This window comes from Opisthocomus hoazin, chromosome 19 (genome assembly GCF_030867145.1).
Source record: "Opisthocomus hoazin isolate bOpiHoa1 chromosome 19, bOpiHoa1.hap1, whole genome shotgun sequence".
Lineage (NCBI taxonomy): Eukaryota > Metazoa > Chordata > Aves > Opisthocomiformes > Opisthocomidae > Opisthocomus > Opisthocomus hoazin.
In genome coordinates, this window is record NC_134432.1 from 8,295,881 (window position 1) to 8,310,488 (window position 14,608).

Consider the following 14,608-nt stretch of genomic DNA (forward strand, 5'->3'; position numbering starts at 1 on the left):
AGGGGCTGCCTGGGAAGCCTGGCTCGGAGGGGCCACAAGGACCTGTCGGCATCTATGTAAGTGATGGAGCTGCTTGCAGAGGGGGGGACGGTGCTGCCTGCCCACAGGCAGCGGCCAGGTTTGGAGGGAGGCTCATTGGGGACACTGGCCGTCCTGCCAGGGCTCCTGCAGTGCCTGGAGTCCTGCCTTTCCCTGGGCAAGAGCTCAGCCTCAGCAGCCACCTTCTCCCAAAACCCTGGAGATGCCTCCTAACGCCATCCTCTCCCCAGGGCTACCCAGGACCTGCCGGCGACCGTGGGAAGCCAGGGCGCAGGGGAGACAAGGTAGGGCTGGGATGTCCAGCACAGCAGTGAGGGGATGAGCTGCAGTGGGAGTCGGAGTCCAGGCTTCGGAAACATTTTTGGGTTGGGCTGCAGAACCCAATGGATGGGTTTGAGTGATGTGTGCAAAAGGTCTCCATCAACTGTGCCAGGAATGGCATGGGGTGGCAGGAGACCACCGGCTGCAGCCGGGTCACACGTTGGCTGAACTGGTGGTTCTCCAGCCCTCCATCTGCCCCAGCTCCTGTGGCTTGCTAGAAGATGCCAGGCAACTAGGTTTTTTGGCTTTTTTTTATTCCTTAAGCAGTTATTGCATTAAAACATACAGAGAAAAGGAAATCTTTCTTGCCTCCTAACAGGGAGAAACGGGAGCCCAAGGCCCACCAGGATTTCCAGGGAAAGCTGGTCCCAAGGTGAGCGCTGTTTGCTGCCAGCCTGGGCAGCTCCAGCCCCCCTGGAGAAGCACTGAGCAAGTTGCCTTTGCTGGGCTGGGGGTGGGAAAAAGGCAAAACTTTGCCACTGGTATCAAGGGGCTAAACTGGGGAGAGAGGAGCAGTCAGGGCTGCGGCGCAGGGCTCTGATGGTGTTCTCCTCCCCCAGGCCCTGCCAGGTCCCCCTGGCCCACGGGGTGCTCCCGGCTCCCAGGTAGGACTCGCCATGCTCCCCATGCGCCTGGCTCGCTCCGTGCCCTCTGCCACGGTCCCCTGCGGATGCGCAATACTCTGTAATATATACCATGTGCTACCTATAGCCTTAGCAGCACGGATCCCCAGACGCCTTTGCGGGAGCAGGCAGGACCCTGGTCCCGCTTGTTGTTGGCTGGGTTTCGTCCTGATGCTGCACGGACATGGTTGAGGTGGCCCGGGCACACAGGGATTGTCCAAGCAAAGCCTCACCCTGCTCGGGGTCCCCTGTGCCTCCTTGCTATGACCACACTGCTGAGCGTCCTTCTTGTTTCAGGGCAGAGCAGGAGACCCAGGTCCTCGAGGGCTTCCAGGGCTGCCTGTAAGTGGGAGAGCTTTAGCTTGCAGAGATGCTCCGTAGGCTGAAGTTGGGTGATGTCTCATGGGATGAAAAATAGGTGGGCTCTGGAGTCAGCTTCATCCCCAGGCTGGTCATGGGGCAGAGGGTGACCCAAACCCTGTATGGGAAGCTGGGTGGTGACAAGTCGGGTACGGGGACAGCAATGTCGAGCTGCGCCTGCAGCAATGAGGCACTGGTACCCACCAAGAGCAGGTGGTACCTTGCAGACCCTGTGGTGGCCCAGCTGCTTCAGGCACGGGGCTCCCACTGCCATTGCCCTACCCGGAGCTGCACCCTGCGCTGTGTTTCGGGGTGCCTAATTGGCCTTTTGGCCTTGCAGGGCATTCCTGGCACGCGAGGGCTGGACGGTGTTCCTGGGAAGCCTGGCTTGGCAGGAGAAACGGGGGCTCCTGGAGTGGCTGGTGCTGCTGGCCCGTCTGGGTACCCGGTGAGTGCAGATGGGGCTCCTTCGATCGATGCCCAGCACAACCTCCTGCCTCAGGGTGCAGGAATTTTGCAGGTGCAGTGCTTTTGGGGAGCTCCCAAAAGCACCTGCGGGAAGGGAAGGAAAAGGGAAGCTTGTGCAAGGGGTCTTGAGATGCTGGCAAGTGGTTTCTCTGTCCATGGGGACGTGGTGTGCTGGGGCATCCCAGCCTCTGCCACGCACGCTCAGGAGCTGCGAAGGCCTCCTGAGTTAAGGCAATGCCTTGCTGCTGATGTGGACTGTTTGTTTGCAGGGACAGGAAGGTCCAAATGGATCTGACGGGCCCTCGGGGATGAGAGGAGAGAAGGTAAGGACGGAGGAGGTGGTTTGGTTCCCCTTGCCGGCCCCGTGAGTCAGGAGCTGCCCAGGCAGAGCCTTGGGCTCGCTCGGCTTGCCCAAAGAGGGGTTTTGCTCCCCTGGGCTGTAGGGGCAAGCACTCCTTCCAGTTTGGACACTGGCTCTGCCCAGTGCGATGGGGATTTATGTGGCTGGTGCAAGGTGGGAGAAGACCCTTGCAAGCCCTCCTGCAGGGGGTCAGGGCAGTGGGGTGTGCAGAGGAGCTAAGTGGAGAACCACCACGGCTGCCTGTCCTAATGTGCGTGTGTTCTCTGGCAGGGTGACGCAGGAGATCCCGGGGGATCTGGTGTCAGCGGGCTGGATGGCGAGCAGGTACATCAGCTGGGGATCCCTGTCCTGCCCTCGGCTGGGGCTGCTCCAGCTGCCTCTCCCTGCCTGCCTTCTCCAGGGGTGGGACCTGAAGGCAGGAGGTTGCTGATCCTCAGCTAACCCAGAAGGTTAAAGCTGCGTCTGCGAAGCCTTTGTGCAGCGCGGGGTAGATGAGCTGTGCTAGGGCTGGGCTATGTGTTTCCTCCCCAGGGACCACCGGGACCGCCGGGAGCAGAGGGTGAGCCGGGGCCCAAAGGCGAGCAGGTCGGTGCCCGCTGGGTGCTGGGGGTGGTACCAGCGGGCTTTTTGAAATTCCCACCCCCCCAGCATCCTCACGCCTGGGGATTTCTGTTGCTGGGTGGGAGGGTCCAGATCCCCTCGAAGCTTTGATACAAGGACAACTGGGGCTGCTGTGTGGTGAAAAATACTGGAGGGCAGAGCCAGAGTCAGCTGGAAAAGTCAGCCAGGAATAACGCTGGTTGTCTTCATCCTGTCCAGGGAGAGGCAGGGACCTGTGGACCTCTGGGCGTCACAGGGGGTCCCGGGGAGCCAGGGGACGATGGGCCAGAGGGGCTGCCGGGGAGACCTGGGGAGCCAGGAAAGGAGGTAGGTGTGCCCGCCAGCGTCCCCTGCCAGGGATGGGGACGGGAGGAGGACAGGAGAGGTGTGCCAGCCGGCGCGCTGGCTCTGGACAGCTGCCCGTGCTATGGCTTCGCCACAGACAGGCTGAGGTGCCCCCGTGGAAGGTGGGGGCTGATGCTTTGGGGTCCCCTTGTTGGGGGAGCTGCTGCTTGGCTGTGCTCCATAGTTTGTGCTCGCTCGCTTTTGTGCTGGCGTGGATCACGGCTGGGAGTGACGTGGTAGAGGCGAAGCTGTGGCACCGTCTCTTACCCAGCACCAAAATCCTGGCCAGAGGAGGGTGGGGCAGCCCGTGGAAGTCAGAGCTCAGCTCTGAACCCGCCCTGGGATGAGGCTGGGGAGCAGCCACTGCATCTGATGCCGATATTTTCCCTCCGGGCAGGGTGACACTGGTGATGCTGGAGACCCGGGCGAGCCAGGGCCACAGGGACAGAAGGTGAGGAGCACCTCTAACTCTGTCTCTCCTTGCAGCACCTTGGGGACTCCTGTAGCCTGCTCAGCCTCCGCTGCTCCATTTCTCATGGTGGGAGCAGAAGCAGGACAGGTGTGTCCCCATGGCTGAGGACCATTGGAGGTGCAGGACTCAGACCTGGCATCAGCACCTCTCCTGAGCACCCTAGGGTGAACTTCTGTCCCACTGAGAGGGTGAAACACATTGTCTCCACGCAGAAGCTCTTTTAATTGCTATTCCTTTTTCTTCTTTGTGATGACACCTCTGTCTCCGTCCCTGAGCAGGGTGACACTGGCCCCAGGGGCCCTCCTGGAGCACCTGGCCCTGGAGCTGCTACGGGGGAAATTGGAGAAAAAGGCCTTAAGGGAGAGAAGGGCCAAGAAGGTTTGCTGGCAAGTACAGAGAGAGGGGCTTCCTCAGCCCCTGGGCTCACGGTGTCCCCTCAGGCTGGCAGCTGGGTGCTGGGTGCCAAGGAGCGGAGTTCACCCCAGGCGGGAAACCTTGGGCTCTGGGAGCTGCAGAAAATACTAGGAAGTGGCAAATCTCTATAGGAGATCTCAATTTCATGTCTCATGACACCAAAATTGAGTCTTATTGGTACAAAGGGACAGTTTGGACTTGCTGGGTAGTCTGGGTTGATGCTGCCTCCGGCCAAACTCCATCCCCCTGCCCCAGGGCTGGGACTCAGCTGAGCACGTCTTCCACTCTGTCCCAGGGCCAGGTTGGTGTCACTGGAGCTGTGGGACCTGCTGGAGCCAGAGGACGCTTTGTAAGTCAGCTCGTGTCCCTCCTCCCGTTTTGGCTGATCATGGACCTGGCGTGACAGGCGGGGGGACATGGCTGTGACTGGGACCACTGGGCAGGGTTGAATCAATGGGGCTCCTTTGCTTGTGCCCTGAACAGGGTGGGACCGGTCTCCGAGGTCCTCCTGGGTTCGACGGTCCTGAGGGAGCAAAGGTACGGCAGGGTGATTGCCCCAACCCTTCTTCTCTGGGTGAAATGCCTTTTTCTGGTCTTTTCCCAAGCTCTGCTTTCCCCCTCTGGCTGGTGGGGCACATGGTGGGGCCAGCTGTGGTGGAGGAGCTGGGTCAGATCTGGATAGGCTGGTGACCTGGAGGACCTGCCATGGGACACTCTCTGCCTTGTTGCCTGAGATCCAAAATCAACAAGGCCAGGAAGGGGTTTGCTGGAGACAGAGCTCTTTCCTCCTCTTCCCCAGGGAGATCCAGGGCCACGAGGCATGAACGGACCCACTGGTGCTGCTGGATTAGAGGTACTGATGCCCCGGGATCTTGTAGAGCCAGGAGCTCTCAAAGGCTTTCCCAGTGCTTCACCATTCCCAGTACAAACCAAAGCCCAGAGGATTTATTGCCCCTTGACTGCCCAGGCCAGGGGGCTCAGGGGTGAGGAAGGGCTTTTAATGCCTCACATCTTGGCACATTCCCAGGAGGTACTTACATGCTCCCATCCCAAAAATCAGACCGTTTTGGTCTGGCACCCAGGGATGCCTTGTGGAAGACCCGCTCCTGCTATCGCATCACATCCACTCCCCGCGGGTTCCCTGGGCATGTGTCTTGGCCAGCTGAACATGGTACGAGGGAGAGGATGCTTAAAATACCTGCGAAGGGCCTAAGCATGAAGCACATGGTGGTGACAGGCTGATTCTAAACCCCCAACGTTGCTGCAGGGCCTCGCTGGAGATGACGGAGTCAAGGGAGACAGCGGCAAGCCCGGTCCGGCTGTGAGTACCAGCCCTGCCCCAGCAAAACTTCCCTGGGAAAGAGGTTTGGTGGCATCTGGTGATGGAGCAGCAGAGCCTGGGGCTGGGGCTGGGTCTTGGCTGGAGGGGTGCCCGCAAAGCGAGCTCTGCCAGCCCGAGTGCCGGGCTGTGTCTCCTGGGTCCTGCCCTGCAACGTCTTTGTAACTGAATCATCGTTTCCTTGGTTTCCCTGGAGCCAAAGCTCCATAAATGCGTTTTAATACAGCTATTAAAAACTGTGCGCAAGTCCCACGGCCGTTGTGCAATGACCGCTCGGCTGTCGGAGTCTGCCTGACGCAGGTCCAGGGCTTTTGGCTTCCTGCTCCCCTGCTCCTGCAGAGCGAACCCACGAGTGTCCGTGAGGTCGGAGGGCTCCAGGAATCGCCCTGTGCTCAGGAGCACTTGTGCTACCCCAAGATGCATTTTATGGTGGTGGTCCTGGTGTGCACAGAGCCGCAGGTGTTTTATCGATGCCCTGCACTCGGCTGCAGGATAAATCCCATTGGCACCTCCGTTTTCCCATGCTGTGGTGCCACCCTGCCCGGGCAAGACGTATCCGTAACTCAGGTGGCTGCTTTTGTTGGGAGAGGTCGGGACGGGCAAGAAGCTCTAGGAGAACTTGCAAAGCAGGTGGCGAGAGCCCTCGCTCCGTGCAGCTGAAGCCCCTCAAGGGGCGGCTGCTCGGCCGGGGGGTGAGCGGCCGCCCGGTCTGTGTGCTCGGCAGGGCGCAGCGGGTGCCCGGGGACCAGCGGGCATCCCTGGGCTCCGGGGCTATGCTGGGCGCGACGGAGCCAGAGGAGCAGCGGGTGCCAAGGGAGAGCCGGGCCGGCAGGTAACTCCTCTCCGCATTTGGGGACGGGCAGGGGACATCCCCCATCCCCTTGGGGTGGCCCTCCTAGCACAGTGCTGGCCCCAGAGGTCCCTGGGGGGAACAGCCCCAGTCCAGACCCCAGGACAAGGCAGCCGGCTTTGTACTCGCCCTCCTGCCTTCCCCCAGATCACTTGGAGCTGATGCCAGCTCTGTGTTTTGTCCCCAAATGAACCCAGGGTCCTCTCGGGCCACCAGGCGAAGCTGGAGCCGCGGGGCTGAGCGGCACCGAGGTGAGTGGGCTCCTCTGCTTGCCCCGCTGCCACCGCTGTTCTCGCAGCCCAGTCTGCGCAGTTCCAACAGCCTGCCCGGGGTTTGGGGGAATAACACTGGAGCTTCTTTTTCGAAGCTGGGTTGAGTTTTGTTTTCATTCCTAGGGCCTGGCGGGTGCAAAAGGGGAGTCGGGCAAGCCGGGACAACCAGGGCAAACGGTGAGGAGTGGGACGGGGCCGTCCTGGTGCGCCCGGGCGCAGGCAGCGGGGTGCTGGGACCTCCCGGCGGCAGCGAGTTCTCATGCGGGCATCACCTCCTGCTCCCCATGAAACACCCCCGCGGCCCCGCTCTGCCCAGCCTGCTCCAGAGACGGGCAAAAACCCCAAATGGAGACTCCAGCTTGGAGCATCCTCCTGTGCGCGCTGCGGCGAGAGCGAGGAGGGAGCCCGGGAGGGGACATCCCTGGCACAGCATCCTTAACAGAGGGGTTTCCTTCTCCTTTGGGATTTTAGGGGTCTCCGGGACAAGCCGGTCCTAAAGGGCGGAAAGGTCGCAAAGGAGAAAAGGTACCTCTGGAATCCTCTGAGGATGGCATCCGAGGGGGACAGGCCTCTGGGTATGGGGTGGCCAAGCCTGAGCTGGTCAGTCCCATTGTGGGTCTATGGAGAGAAATCAGGGGGAATCGCCCTGGGGGGACCTCTATCCCCCTGCTGTAAAGGCAACCGCGCGTCGGTGCCTGACACACACGAAGCCCTGAGATGCCCTTGGGCTGCCCTGGCTGATTTTTGGGTGAGGGGCTGGCAGTTCTCCCCAGCTCAGCCCCTCCAGCCTCGCAGAGCTGCCTCCCTCCTGGCTCTGCTCCCCTTGGGGGGAGGATAGGGGACCTCCCCTTCACTGGCCAGGCCCTGCCTTGTGACCTTGGTGTCCGTCCCCAGGGTCTCACAGTGCCAAAGCTGTGTCTCCATCTCCACACAAGCAGCAGCCCCTTTTTCGCGGTCCAGGATGTGGCCGGGCTGCTGGTGACCCACATCCCCCATCTCTTCCCCCAGGGCGATGTGGGGCGTGAAGGCAAAGAAGGGGTTCCTGGAGAAGCTGGCAGACGGGTAAATGGCACCGTTGTCCCTGTGCTGGGTGGTGGGAGGCACGGGGTGATGTTTGGAGCCCACGGAGGTCTTGCAGAGGGGCCCCGCTTTACTGGGGGTGACTGGCTCGGTGTCTTTAGCAGGCTTGAATTGCTTGTGAGTGTTTATTCTGTCGTTCCCAGGGCAAGCGAGGCAAGGCGGGCCAGCGGCCCCTGAGAGGCCCCCAGGGACCCAAGGTAGGTTGGCTTTGCCCCATCGGGGCGAGGGCTGCTTTGGCACCCTTGGCAGCTGAGGGGTGCTCCCACCTGCCCAAGCCCCCTGGTTAAAAAAGAATAAGCTAATACAGGGGCATCACGTAGCTGGAGGGCTCTGTGTCCCCAGTCCCCTCCAGCCCGAGCGGGGGTCTCCCACACCCCCAGCCCCCATGGGCTGCTCTCCCTGCAAGAGGCACCAGGGCATCGCTCCTACCTTGCTCTGGTGCCGCACAGCTGGGCACAGCAGCCAGGGTCTCTCACTCTTGCATTCCAGGGCAACCCAGGTGACGAGGGACCAGCAGGACCTCAGGGCCCCCAAGGACCCTACGTGAGTATTAGCTCGGAGGCTCGGGGTGCTCGTGCTCCCTGTTTGGCCCCTGTGGGTACAACCAGCAATGCAGCTCCACAAACAACTGCACCAGAGACCCGTTTAAAACGAGTGAAGCTTCTGGGTGTTTCATCTATCCATCGTTCATCCATCTCTCCTTGCCTTCTCCTCCCAGATCGGCATCCCAGCAGTGCGTGTGCAGTCAGATAATTTCCAACATGTTTTTCTAGAGGCTTCCCTCCGCAGTTGAGTGTCTGATGCCTGGCAGTGCCGAGCGCTTGCAGAGGACTGTCTCGAGCCGGGCCGTGCCCATGTTCCCAGAGAAATGCCGTGGCTGGAGGGACCAGCTGCACTGCAGCAGCCAGTATCAGCCAAAAAAACTACTCCAATGTTTTTTTAATTACTGGAGCTTTTTTTTTTCTCTCTTTAAAATAAAGATACCAGCTTTGGAAACTTCACAAAACAAAGCCAGGGTGTTCTGTAAACAGCCAAGGGACCTGAACTGCATTTTTTAATGGGGTTTGCTGAGGGATCTTCCCGAAAGCAAAAATCAAAGATTTGATGAGAAGTGCCTCAAAGTTTCTAAAACTACCTGAAATTCTCAGAATCCCTGTGGTAACCTTAGTTGTGGCGAGCAGACGGGGGGCCGCTCAGCCGCAGGGTGATGCAGTGCTGCATCGTTTCTCTCTTAGGGCATCCCAGGGCTGAAGGGCATGAAAGGAGACCTCGGACCGAAAGGACACAAGGTGGGTGACACGCACCGGGCACCTGAGCCCTGGGCACAGTGAGGACTCTGGGCACAGCTAACATTTAATTTGCTGGTTACAATCACTTATTCCCCTCTTCTTGAACCCTGATCACTGCAGCATCCTTCGTTGGGGGTTGACCGCTGTGTCCCCCGATGCTGGGAGATGGGACCTTCTAGACTTTCTCCAAAACCGGGTCCTTTCCCAGCCTCTCCATCCTCCTGGAGCTGCAAGCAGCGGCATGTGCGGTTTTTTTAATCCCCTGCTCTCAGCACTGACGCTGACGCAGCAGGAGCACGACCCTCCTCTGTGCTGTTACTGATGAGCCGATGGATCCAGCCTTGGCCCGAGGAGCCAAGCGCATCCTCACGGCCCCATCCGTCAGCCGCAAGGCCATAAACAAGAGCGACAGGCAGACCCTGGTGGCGGGTAGTTGCTTGCAGCCTTCAGGAAAAAGAAACCCCGATAATAAATAAAGCTTTAAATTTATTGTAAGTCAAAAGAGCAATGGCAGAAACTAAAGTCCAGGGTGTTCAGCGAGGCCAGAGCCTGGGAGAGCAGGCAGAGGGGAGGCTGCGGGCAGCTGCTGGGGTTTCTTCCCCTGCTACACCAGATTTCAGCGCACGAGGAATTTTCTTTATCTTCTCAAAAGATTTCCTGGGAACTTCCGAGGTTTGCTTGAACTACATTTCAGTCTGGGATAAAATACTTTCAGTTTTGCCTTTGCAGCTGAGCAGGGGAGGCAGAGGCTCCGTCACACCTCCCCCTGCCCCAGCAGTATGGGCACAGAGAATTCTGCCAAATCAAAAGGCTTTGGTGGGGGTTTTTTTCAGAAATTTTGCAGCCAGCCATAACAGGAAATTTCCCATTTCCAGCCATTTGCTGGAGGCCAGGAGAGGTTTGGACTGGGGAAATGTCCCTAGACAGGTATCTCCTGCCACGGTCTGGCAGCAAGCAAAACCTCTATTGCCTACTGGAAGAAATACCACCAGAGCAGGGTTCTGGACACCCACCCACCTCGGCAGAGCCCCCTGCCCGGGCTGGTGTCCTGGGGGGTTTCTACCCTCCTCTTTGCCACCAAAACTCTGCCTGTCTCTCTCCTAGGGTGAGAAGGGCAGCGTTGGCAACCTGGGCCAGCAAGGGGATGATGGATTCAAGGTGCGTGAGGGGTTTTGTTCTTTTCCTCCCTCCCCATCGTCCCTTGTCACCCTGTTTGACACCCTGCCATGTCTCCTAGGGCAAGCTGGGACCCCATGGCGTCCCTGGGAGGCCGGGACCCAAGGGACAGCAGGTAAGGGCAGGGTTGGGTGGAATGGCAGGAATCGAGATGAATATTTGGGATGAATTCCTCATTTTTACGTGCAAAATCCACCTGGGAAAGGGGCTGGTTTGTAGAAAGACATAGGGCTGGGGGATGCTCCATGCAGTGCCCTGACCTCCTCTGGTGTCTTTTCAGGGTGACACTGGCCCCCCTGGCCCACGGGGACACCCGGGCATCCCCGGGACACCGGTGAGTCCTTCGCCCTCCTGGCAGGTTTGGGGTTCGCTCCCAGCCCCGTGGGGGTGATGCTGGGATGGGGCTTCGATCCTGCCTGCCTCGCTCATAGCTGGGTCATGTCCTTCTCTTCCAGGGCTTGTCTGGACCCAAAGTAAGTAGGGGGGAGTCCCTGGAGTGGGGCTGAGCCCTGCCTTAGGGCACCCTCCCCTCCTGCCCTCTCCCTGGGGTGCAGGGTGGCCCAGGGGAGCACCCTGGGGTGCCGCCCAGCATGGCAGCATCCCGTCACCTTGCTTTTCTTCCCTCCTCCGCCTCGTCCTTCGGCAGGGGTTGAAAGGCTTCCCGGGGCTGCCGGGACCCAGGGGCACGCCGGGGCTGCCGGTAAGTGGAGCCGCTAATGCTCCCCGTGCCAAAATTTGGGTCCCTTGCTCCCCCAAATTTGGCAGCGAGGTCCTGCCGAGCTGTGCCGTGGGGCTGGCTGGCTGCTGGCACTGTTGGAGGAGCTGCGACTCGTGGGCAGCAGCCAACGTCACCAGCATTGTCACTGTCACCCAGGGTCTCGCCGGCCCCCCTGGTCCCAGCGGACCCCCGCTGATGCTGTCCGGGGAGGAGCTGCGGGTGAGTGCATGGGGACGAGGGCTTCCCATCCCTGCTTTGGTGGGTGCCACCCGGGGAGGGAAGGGGCTGACAGTGATGCTGTCCCATGTCCCACTGCTTCTGAGGTCCTTTATGCGCAAGGACCAAGGTCCTTGCACAAAGAGCAAGCAGATACGGTTAATCCCTCTCCCATCACGCTTGTCCTTGTCCCCGGCATGCCCCATCCCCTCCCTGAGTACCTGATGACTCTTCTGGCCAAAATAAGACAGGGGACTAATGCTGACTTGGTTATATTCCCCTCTTTTTTTTCAGCACCTAATTTATCCCTCCAACCACCTGAATTACACTGCGGTCTGGGCTCTGCTGGACACCCTGAGCCGGGAGCTGCAAGCCCTCGTCGAGCACCCCAATGGCACCAAAACCAACCCGGCGGCCACCTGCCAGGAGCTGCTGCTGGCTCACCCCAGCCTGCCTGACGGTACTGGGGTGCACATTGGGTCCTCCTGCATTGGCCCAGGATCTGGCTAGCCCTCCCCATGCTGTCACAGGGAGGGCTGGCCGGGTCCCGGGCCAACGCAGGGGGACAGGCAGCTCTTTGCGATTAGGAAGGGATGAGGGTTTGGGGGACGAGCTCAGCTGGGTTTCATGGGCATCCGTGGAGCAATGGGATGGCAGCCAGGCTGCATCCCAGGAGGACAGAGGTTGCAGCCAGGGATGTGCCATGAGCTGAGCTGTGATGGCACCACGTGGCATCCTCCCTGTGCCAAAACCCGGGTGCCAGGAGCCCCCCTCTGCCTCCCTCCAGGGCAATACTACATTGACCCCAACCAGGGCAGCCCCCAGGATGCACTGGTGGCTTTCTGCAACTTCACGGCGGGGGGTGAGACCTGCATAGCCCCCATTCACAACCAGGTATGGGGTGACTTTCACGGGGCAGCTTCAGCCCCGTGTTACCCCTTGGGGCGGGTGAGGACGGGGGTTGGTGGGGCTGGAGAGGGACGGTGTGACCAGTCGCTTGCCATGGTGACCGCTGCCATGACAGGCAGCTGTTGGAGCAGTTCCGGGTGAGGATCCCGGTCACGGTGTGTGACGAGGCTGCAGGGACAGGTCACCCTCATGGGTGGCTGGCTCCTTGTCCTGGCGGTGCCACTGTCCCCACTCCCCGCAGGTCCCCATCAAGGCTTGGCTGAGCGCCTACACCTCCGAGGACACCTTTGAGTGGTTCAGCGCCCTGCCTGGGGGCTTCTTGGTGAGTGGCCAGCCAGGAGAGCTGAGGAGACACAAAGCCCATCTCATGGGGCCTGGGGTCTCCTAGTGCCTCACCCGCTATGAGGGGGCAACACCCAGGCACAGGCTCCCACTGGCTGTGCACAGTGGGATGTGACATCTCCTTGTGCAAGAAAATCCCAACCAGTGCTTTAGCAGAGGGCTGCATCCCGTCCAGTTTTCGACTCGGGGGAGCACAGACCCCTCCAAGCAGCCCCCGCTGCCCGGTTTTCTCTCTCTTGTTGCCCCTGCAGCTGGAGTACGCGGGGGCCAGCCCGGTGCAGCTCCGCTTCCTCCGCCTGCACAGCAGCCTGGCCACCCAGAAGGTCTCCTACTCCTGCAGACCGGCCCCGGAGCGGGGTCAGCCCCAGCTGGAGAAGGAAATCCGCTTCCTGGCCGACTCCCGGGAGCAGACCTATGCAGCCAGCCTGCAAGGCTGCGAGGTAAGCCTGGCCCTGGCTGGACCCTTTTCTGTGCCTGGAAGAGCCTCCTGACATTTGCGGAGCCCCCTGATATTTGCAGAACCCCCCGGCATGTATTTGCACCCCCAGGGTTTGGGCTAGACCTGGGGGATGAGGGTTCACGTGGCGGGATGGGGATGGAGAGCATCCTCTCCATGGGCCTAAGGACCTGCCCTGCTCTTGGGGAGCTGGGATGTGGTGGGGACATGGGACACGGGGAAAGCCACCTCCCTGGAGGAGCCACAAAGGGCTGGGGCTGGAGACCTGGCCATGCCCCAGGGCTGTTGGGTGCATCATGGAGCAACCAGAGTAGCGAAGCGGACAGTGGGTGCTCCGAGAGGGTCCTTCAGTGCCACTGAGCTGCTCCTCGTGCTCATTTCAGCTGGACAACGAGTCCTCCATCACCGACACCATCTTCCAGTTCACCACGGAGGAGCTCTCCCTGCTGCCGCTGCGTGACCTGGCCGTCTTTCACAACGGCGACGCCTCGCACCAGTTTGGTTTCACAGTCGGACCGGTTTGCTTCAGCTGAAACTGGTAACACCCAAACCGAGCCAGCCGGTTCCCTCCCCACCCAAGAACCATCCCACTGGGGACACGCGTGGAGGCTGGGGGTGGCACAGAGCTCCCACCCACTCCCTGGAGCTGCCGGTCCTCTTTTTGAGATACGTGTTTGTAGCTGCATTACGCCACGGACTACACTTCCTTCTGGAGTAGAAGAATATTGTTTACAAAAGTCATTTCTCTATAAATTATATATATATTATATATATATCTGTCTCTGAGAAGGTGCTAATTTAATGACTGATTGGGGGAGGCTCGTATAATTGTAAACACTGCGAGCTGTCTGCTAAAGAAAAAACACAAACAAACATACTGCAAATTTGGGAGAAGGGGAGGGAAAGGGGCTCTGCTTTGCCTTGGTCAAGTGCACAAATGCTTCGAGCCTCTGGGCCGGGGCTGCGAACCGGGCAGCCCCCGTGCTCCCTGCTCTCCGTGGGGCAAAGCAACCGCAGGCTGCTGCCCTCGGCGTCTGCCAGCCCAGCCAGGCATCAGCGACTGGGAAGAGGTGAAGAGCACAAACCCCCCAGAATCGTGGCTCTGTGTCGGGTCTGCACCTCCTGTGTGGGTCGGAGGGTCTTCAGTGGTGTCGAGCCGGGTGCTGCAGCAAGACCATGGCTACACGGCAGCGTCTCTCTGGTCGGGCAGGGGCAGGAACTGAAGCCCTTCGGCTCATCGCTTTATTTTTGTTATTCCCAGCGGTGTTTCCCTCGCCTCTAACCGTCCCGCTGTCGCTGGGCTGCTTGGCTCCGAGTCCTGAGGGCAGAGGGCTTTACATGTGGCACCTAAGCCATAGCTGGAGTACCAGCACCCCCGTTCCTCTGGTGCCCAGCCCCAAGACCCCCAGAAGTCAGCTGGCATCGTGCTGCACCCCTGGTTTTCTCAGCACCCTTTGCTGCTTGGGGTCTCACCCAGGCTGTCCGCGTCGTGTCCGGGTGAGGTTGGGCATCGATGCCGGTGGAGCAGCCCAGCTGTACGCTGCACCGGGGGGTCAAGGAGAGCCGCAGGTGACGCTTTCTGGGGGTCACAGTCCCCCAGGAGGGGTTTAAGTGACACCAAACGGTGTGTGCGAGCCGTAGTGCTCTTTGCTAGCGCGGTCCCCAGTGCAGCATTTCTCATGGGGTCCCTGCTGTGCTCTGTGTGTGTCACCAGCCATGCCGGCCAAGGGGGACACGGGGCAGCCAACGCCCACCTCCAGGCAGGGACTGAGCTTGAAAAGGGTTTTTCTGCTCTGGCATTGAATTTCTACTTGCTGCAATACTCTGGTTGTTGTGTGGGGCACCCCTCTGTAAAACCACCCCCAGCTCTGCCCTGTGCGGGCGTGATGCCAGTCCTGGTCCAGATCCCCCAAAGCTGCCCCTACCCCTGCCAGATCCCCCCTCGGCGATGTCCCCT

At 60.3% G+C, this 14,608-nt stretch overlaps 1 protein-coding gene across 1 annotated transcript in view; it reads left to right on the forward strand.

The window, feature by feature from the left end:
- The window catches only part of LOC142363607 (uncharacterized), a 95,800-nt gene extending 82,424 nt beyond the window's left edge, over positions 1-13,376 (forward strand). The window contains exons 34-68 of the mRNA XM_075439323.1: positions 3-56; positions 270-323; positions 680-733; positions 921-965; positions 1,281-1,325; positions 1,684-1,791; positions 2,081-2,134; positions 2,443-2,496; positions 2,704-2,757; positions 2,992-3,099; positions 3,515-3,568; positions 3,868-3,975; positions 4,299-4,352; positions 4,487-4,540; positions 4,803-4,856; positions 5,271-5,324; positions 6,067-6,174; positions 6,390-6,443; positions 6,588-6,641; positions 6,936-6,989; positions 7,473-7,526; positions 7,688-7,741; positions 8,034-8,087; positions 8,780-8,833; positions 9,938-9,991; positions 10,071-10,124; positions 10,290-10,343; positions 10,465-10,482; positions 10,656-10,709; positions 10,884-10,946; positions 11,238-11,403; positions 11,731-11,837; positions 12,094-12,174; positions 12,446-12,634; positions 13,035-13,376. Of these exons, the coding sequence (XP_075295438.1) occupies positions 3-56; positions 270-323; positions 680-733; positions 921-965; positions 1,281-1,325; positions 1,684-1,791; positions 2,081-2,134; positions 2,443-2,496; positions 2,704-2,757; positions 2,992-3,099; positions 3,515-3,568; positions 3,868-3,975; positions 4,299-4,352; positions 4,487-4,540; positions 4,803-4,856; positions 5,271-5,324; positions 6,067-6,174; positions 6,390-6,443; positions 6,588-6,641; positions 6,936-6,989; positions 7,473-7,526; positions 7,688-7,741; positions 8,034-8,087; positions 8,780-8,833; positions 9,938-9,991; positions 10,071-10,124; positions 10,290-10,343; positions 10,465-10,482; positions 10,656-10,709; positions 10,884-10,946; positions 11,238-11,403; positions 11,731-11,837; positions 12,094-12,174; positions 12,446-12,634; positions 13,035-13,184 (2,484 nt within the window). The 3' untranslated portion in view covers positions 13,185-13,376. The remainder of the gene's footprint in view (positions 1-2; positions 57-269; positions 324-679; positions 734-920; positions 966-1,280; positions 1,326-1,683; positions 1,792-2,080; positions 2,135-2,442; positions 2,497-2,703; positions 2,758-2,991; positions 3,100-3,514; positions 3,569-3,867; positions 3,976-4,298; positions 4,353-4,486; positions 4,541-4,802; positions 4,857-5,270; positions 5,325-6,066; positions 6,175-6,389; positions 6,444-6,587; positions 6,642-6,935; positions 6,990-7,472; positions 7,527-7,687; positions 7,742-8,033; positions 8,088-8,779; positions 8,834-9,937; positions 9,992-10,070; positions 10,125-10,289; positions 10,344-10,464; positions 10,483-10,655; positions 10,710-10,883; positions 10,947-11,237; positions 11,404-11,730; positions 11,838-12,093; positions 12,175-12,445; positions 12,635-13,034) is intronic.
- Positions 13,377-14,608: the final 1,232 nt, after the last annotated feature.